Source organism: Chiroxiphia lanceolata, assembly GCF_009829145.1.
Source record: "Chiroxiphia lanceolata isolate bChiLan1 chromosome W unlocalized genomic scaffold, bChiLan1.pri scaffold_58_arrow_ctg1, whole genome shotgun sequence".
NCBI lineage: Eukaryota > Metazoa > Chordata > Aves > Passeriformes > Pipridae > Chiroxiphia > Chiroxiphia lanceolata.
In genome coordinates this window covers 60,672-67,338 of record NW_022476505.1, presented here as the reverse complement: position 1 = coordinate 67,338, position 6,667 = coordinate 60,672, and the positions used below count along the sequence as shown (strand labels likewise).

The following is a 6,667-nucleotide window of genomic DNA, read 5'->3' as shown; positions in this document are numbered from 1 at the left end:
AGATTGAGGACAGTAGAGGAGTAGCCTGAGAGGTCTGGAAGGGGGGTGTCAGAGTTGGTGGAGCTTTTCTTCCTGTCAGAAAACAGCCTAAGAAAGAACTAGTGCCACCAAGGGCAGCTGGGGTGGCTGAGACTGGTGACAAGAAGTCAGAAATTTCCCTCCAAGGTCAGTGTTGTGGTGCAATATGTCACAAAGAAGGAGTCTGGATGAGCCCAAGGCTTTGTGTGTGCAGGAAGAGCCAGGGAGGACGCAGAGATGTCAGTGCAGGAAGGTGCCAGCCAGGTGGGGCAGCCGGGGGGATGACGACAGCCTGCAGGGAAAGGGGCAGGGCATGGACACCGTAGGACAGCCTGGGCTGGAGAGGAGACAGGGAGGGGGAGAAGCTGAAAGGCCCTGACACAGCCACCTTCTGCAGGCCTTTGGCCATGGCTGCTGTCTGTGCCCCTGAGGCCAGGAGGAGGGGAGTGGCCCTTGCAGCCCTGGGGCCTCCTGGCCCCCTTGTCCCTGCTCAGCAGCCTGGCAGGTGCCACCCCATGGTCCTGCCCTTGGCATTGCACATGCCACATCCCAGTGCCCCAGGAAGAGCCCTGAGGAATGAGGCAGGGAGAGGATCTGCCTTTCCAAGGCCTGGGGGTCAGGTCTTGGTCCTTTGGATTAAGGAAACAAGTCAATGTTTATTAAGCATCAGAGCCACCTTTCCCTTGCTTGTCCATCCTTGTCATCACTGTCTGCAGATTTCTGCTCTAACTGGAACTTGGGGACACGTTCTCAGTTGTGTCCCTCAGTGAGACTCATTAGCACTACAAGAAACTTAGTGTTTCCATCTCACTTTGACTTCTTGAAAAGTTGTTTGAACTTCCTCTCAGGGACTGAGTCTCATGTAAACAACATCAAATCCCCCAGGGGTTCATGAAATGCCTGGGGCTGTTGCTGTGCTGCTGAGCTGGGCCGGGCTCCTGGCACACAGGGAGCTCTTGGCAAGCAAGAAGAGCTTCAAAGAGACAGCTCTGCTGGTGAGCAGCTCCTCTGCACAGCCCAGCAGGGCTGAGGGCACTGCCAGGGCAGCTCAGGGACACCAGCAGGGCACAGACAGAGCTTCAAGGGGCTCAGCACTGGCAGGATGGCTGAGAGCTCCCTGCAGGAGGAATCTTGGCAGGGTTGCACGTGGTGAGTCTGTGGCTGCAGGGCAGTGCAGGGGCAGCTCCTGGAGGCATCTCCTAAAGCTGGCCCAGCCCCAGCTGATGGGATGGGTGAGCAGGGGCTGTTTTGGGGCACTTTGGAAGAGCTGTGAAGCCGGGGGTGCAGCCAGGGGTGCCCAGGGCTGTGGGGCAGAGCAGGGTCCTGCAGCCCAGGGTGCTGTGCTGGGCAGGGACTCTGCTGCCTGCCAGGGGCAGCTCTCAGCCGGCCCGGGGAGCTGCTGCCAGGGTGGGGGCGAAGGGCTGTGGGCAAGGAGCAAACCTGGCAGCTGAGGGAGGATCTTTTCCATGTTTCACTGTTGCAGGGTCTCACCTACTCACAGCTTCACACCACTACACCATATTGAATGGAGAATTTCTTGCAAAGCTCACAAAAGACAGGGGCTACAGGAAAGGAATCAGTCCTGAGGTATGTTTCCTACTTAGGTATTGTAGCAGAGACATTGTTCTCTCAGGTCAGGAGGCTGCACTGAAATTCAAACTCTTTTACTCTCAGAGATGAACATTTCAGGCAGGATCAGAAATGAGCACAGGATCCTGGGCAGTGCTGAGCCTTCCCTTGGGGGTGGGCACTCTCCTGTCCCAGCCTTGGCTTCTCTGCAGGAGGGCTCCTGTCCTGCTCTGTCCAGCACAGCTGCACCTCTGGGCTGGCACAGGGGACACTTCCCAGAGCTGCCCTTTCAAGCAGCGCTGCCCTGCTCTCAGCACAGATCTTGGTGGGGTTTTTAAAGATGAATCTGTGTGTGAAGTCCTCTTCAAGGCAGCAAAAGGGAACGTGCAGGGCAGATGGGAAACAGACAGGCAGAAGGGCTGAACTCTCCCTTGCTTATTGCAGAGCCAGGAGAGTTGCAGTGCCTCTCAGCCTAACACTCTTCAGATTTGTCATCAGAAAAATTTACCCCCCAGGGGTTATAACTGTAACCAACAAACCCAGTCAAAATTATTTTAAGGATACACTGTGTCTTACTTCTGCAGCCCAAATTGCTCCAAGACAACAGTATAGGAATTGAACTTTTCCATCAAATCTGGGTGCCATGTGACATCCCCTGTGATCATGAGAGCTGTTCCAAACCAGCTCCATGTCTGCACTGCAGCAGAGCAAAGCTGAGTCTTTGGCAGCACATGGGCAGAGTTCCTGCTCCTCACAGCACCCTCAGAGAGCACAACCCAGAGAAAAGAAATGCCTTGACTTGGAGGGGATTTCCCTGAAAACTGCCCTAGCTTTGCTGAGAGGGGGCTGTCTTAATTGCTCTCTGTGCTTTCCTTTTCTGAACAGACCCTGTCCTAAGGAACAGCAAATGTCCAACAGCAGCTCCCTCACCCAGTTCCTCCTCCTGGCATTGGCAGACAGGCAGGAGCTGCAGCTCCTGCACTTCTGGCTCTTCCTGGCCATCTCCCTGGCTGCCCTCCTGGCCAACGGCCTCATCCTCAGCGCCGTAGCCTGTGACCACCACCTGCACACCCCCATGGGCTTCTTCCTGCTCAACCTCTCCCTCACAGACCTGGGCTGCATCTGCACCACTGTCCCCAAAGCCATGCACAATTCCCTCCATAACACCACAACCATCTCTTATACAGGATGTGTTGCACAGGTCTTTCTGCTTGTCTTCTTTCTTGACACAGAGTATTTCCTCCTCACCGTCATGTGCTACGACCGCTACGTTGCCATCTGCAAACCCCTGCACTACGGGACCCTCCTGGGCAGCAGAGCTTGTGCCCACATGGCAGCAGCTGCCTGGGCCACTGCATTTCTCAATGCTCTGCTGCTCACAGCCAATACATTTTCCCTGCCCCTGTGCCAGGGCAATGCCCTGGACCAGTTCTTCTGTGAAATCCCACACATCCTCAAGCTCTCCTGCTCATACTCAGGCTACAACAGGGAAATTGTGCTCACTGTGGTTATTGCCTGTTTAATGTTTGGTTGTTTTGTTTTCATTGTTTTCTCCTATGTGCAGATCTTCAGGGCTGTGCTGAGGATCCCCTCTCAGCAGGGACGGCACAAAGCCTTTTCCACGTGCCTCCCTCACCTGGCTGTGGTCTCCCTGTTTATTACCACCTCATTCTTTGTCTACCTGAAGCCCCCTTCCATTTCCTCCCCATCCTTTGATCTGGTGGTGTCAGTTCTGTACTCAGTGGTGCCTCCAGTACTGAACCCCCTCATGTACAGCCTCAGGAACCAGGAGCTCAAGGATGCCCTGAGGAAACTGATAATTGGGTGTTTTTCAGAAGCAATAAACTCTCCTTCTTCTGCATGTTATGTACCTCATTAAAGGCCAATCCTTTTCTGGACTTCATTAAAGGTCCACCATACCTTCTCTATTTTTTACTCCTGATAGGGCTGTTATTTTTGTGAGAATTTGTTCACAACAAAAAATCTTTATATAAATAAAGATATATATAAAAAGTATATATATATATACATATATATAAAAAACCCCACCATTTTGAATTCAGTGTTTGCCTTTCTAGACTGGCCCACAGGCTGTACAAATTGGCAATTGTACTCAGTGTGTGCTTCAACCAAATAAAGAACTCTGCATTGACTTGTTTGCCTGACATCTTTCCTCTCTGACTTCTCTGCAGCTGCAGGGTTGGTACCTCTGTGCAGAGCTGGGCCAGAAAAGAGTCCCAGCAGAACAGCAGTGCCAGGGAGCAGCAGCCCTTCTCCTGCGTGGCCTCCTCTCCCTTCCCTTCCACACTGTCCTGCAGAGCCCTGTGTTGTTGGAGCCTCAGTGCTCTGGCAGTCGGTGCCAGTCCTGCTGCAGGACTGTCCAGGGACTGCAGGCAGGGACAGCCCCGGGCACTGCTGGCCCAGAGCTGACCTCTGCAGCAGCACTGCCATCCTGCAGGGGCATCTCCTCAGGCCAGGGCCTCAAAGCTTCCATCTGCTTTCCACTTGGCTCTCCAGGATGTGCCCAACACAAGGCCCTGCAGAGGAAAACAGCAGTGACCAGCACAAGGGGGGCAGTGCTCAGGGTGGGGGCACCCAGCAGTGCCCTGGCACAGCCAGCGCCGCTGCCAGCACTGGCCTCTCACCCCAGGCCATTGGGCTTGTTCTTCCCTCCAAGGAGGGACAGCAAATGACCAGCTCAGGAGTCCATGTTTGCACTGCATGGACAAGACATGCCCATGTGTCACGGCTTGGGGCTGGGGGTGGAAGGTTTAGACAAAGTTGATGGCAGAAGCCGTCTCGCTGAGCTACGAGGGGCAGAAAGGACCCCCTTGCTTTCTAAATTCCTTCTCAGAGAGGAGCCTGGGGGTGGCTGGATCCAATCTCAGACTCAGATTTTGGTTTAGATTGAAGGAATTATAGAGGTGTGATTCAATCACTTTGTCCTGCAGGTTTTAGTGATGGCAAATCAGAAATATATCTATAAAATGAATGATTTATTATGACAAATAAACAGAAAATTTATCACACAATTGAACAGACTAAAGACTTTAAAGAGAGTTATTTACTTCAAATTATAAAAGCAAAAAAACTCCTAGCAGTATAGTGTAAGATAGGACAGTGGAGTCTATCAAAGTCATTCTATTAAAGCAATTGGATCAAAACCAGCAAAAAGAAACAATCCTGAAGCAGAGATTGAGGTAACTCACCCCACAACCACAGGGGTAGTTCTTTCTCTTTCACTTAACCCCTGGGCAGTGACCATGAAGAGCTGTCCCTGCTTCATGGCAGAATCTCCACACACTTCAAGGAAGTCTGTGGAAGAATCTGCCACAGGAAAGTTAGACGGGGCTTTTACAGTTATCAAGGGTTTGACTGCCAGACATATTTGCAGGCCAGGGAGCAGCTTCTCCGTCAAATCCTACTTCAGAAAGCTGGATGTGTGTTTGAAGTTTCATGAAGCATATTGGGTTTAGCACAATTCAACATTAAAAACAGCACCTTGACACCAGCAGTAACTCACTACAGAGAGCTTGAATTGTTTGCATTCTGATCATTTTTTAGGTATTGTCAGGACAGAGCATCCTGCCAGAAATGGCCCCTTGATTCCATGAGGTTCCAAAACCCCTCAGGGTTCCTTTGGTTCCATGAGGCCTCTCAGTGTCACAACAGATCCTTGGTTCCATGAGGTTCTGGAGTGTCACAATGGCCCTGATGATTTGAGTTTCAACAATGTCCCAAGATTCCCTTGGTTCCATGAGGCCCTGCAGTGTCACAATGGGTCTTTGATTCCAGGATGTTCCAAAACATCCCAGGGTTCCCTTGGCTCCAAGAGTCTCCGCAGGGTCCCACCGGCCCCGTTGATTCCAGGAGGCCCTGCAGTGTCCCAATGGTCACTCGGTTCCATGAGCCACAGCGGCTGCCGCCGGCCTCTGTGCCCGGAGCCGCCGCTGCCACGGGGCTGCCGCACTCACCGCCGGGGTTGCCGCTCGCGCAGCCGCCGCTCTGCCCCGGCTGCACCGGGACCCGGCACCGCCTCGGGCCTGCGCTGCCGCCTCAGCGGCCACAGGCACAGAGCCATGGGGGGACCTTTGCTCTGCCACTGATGGGGCCTGCCTTTGTTCTGCTTGGGGCTGGGCTTCAGGGAAACTGCTGTTCATTTTCATGCTCCACTGGAACAGCTCCTGAATTCCAAAGGTTTCCTAATCCAGGGGAGGGGTTTCTATGGCATCGGAGGTGCCGCCCCTCGGGACACATTGTCAATAAACCATCCAGCTGACTGGGATGGGTGTAAGAGCTGGGGAACACAGGATAATCAGTCATCCCTGAACACCTTGGAACATTCCCTACCTGAATCCTAGCCCAAATAGAAGAGTTTGGGATACAATTCCCAAATAGTTTGCAAACTCCAGTCATTCCTGACACCAGGATGGAAATTCAGCAGATAACTAAAATCAGTCCCCTTGGGAGCCCACAACCAACAGGGCTGAGGGAGGCCACCAATGAATGACTGAAGAGATTGTGTGAGAGAGAGAGACTGTGTAGATATATATGTGTTACAATATATGTGTGTGCGAACAACTCCAATACAACGCTTTTGTATTGGAGTGTTGAGACCTTTAGAGGAATGTATTGTATGGATCTCTTGGACTGTAGTGAATCCTTGTTTTGAATAGTGGATGAGCTCTCTGGATTCTTTCTGGTGAGATGATGTTGCTGTGTTTCTTTTTAGCTTTGGATCAGGGGTTGCCAATGCCAGTGCCTTGCTTGATCAGCCTGTTGCAAAGGGCCCTGCAACAGACTGTCAAAGCCATCTTTGCGGCATAAAATAAAAAAGAGGGGGAATTGTTGGGGTTGACAGAGAACCTGTCAGCAGCCTGGCAATTAGTGACGAGGAATTTAAACAACTTTTAGGAAATATTTACTGTAATACCTGAAGGAACAAATGTAATGCAGCCCAGACCAAAGGTCACCAATCAAAATGTGTATAGTGTCACCAATAGCATGTCACAGCATGCACAGTGTCTTCAGTGTCACCAATAAGAGTGTGTGCAGTGTTTTATGCTTGAGACTTTTGACC

At 52.0% G+C, this 6,667-nt stretch overlaps 1 protein-coding gene across 1 annotated transcript; it reads left to right on the top strand.

The window, feature by feature from the left end:
* The first annotated feature begins 2,376 nt into the window (after window positions 1–2,376).
* On the top strand, window positions 2,377–3,521 carry LOC116781560 (olfactory receptor 14C36-like). Its single transcript, XM_032677217.1, has one exon. The coding sequence runs from the start codon at window positions 2,495–2,497 to the stop codon at window positions 3,464–3,466; it is 972 nt and encodes a 323-aa protein (XP_032533108.1). The 5' UTR covers window positions 2,377–2,494; the 3' UTR covers window positions 3,467–3,521.
* The last annotated feature ends 3,146 nt before the right edge of the window (window positions 3,522–6,667 follow it).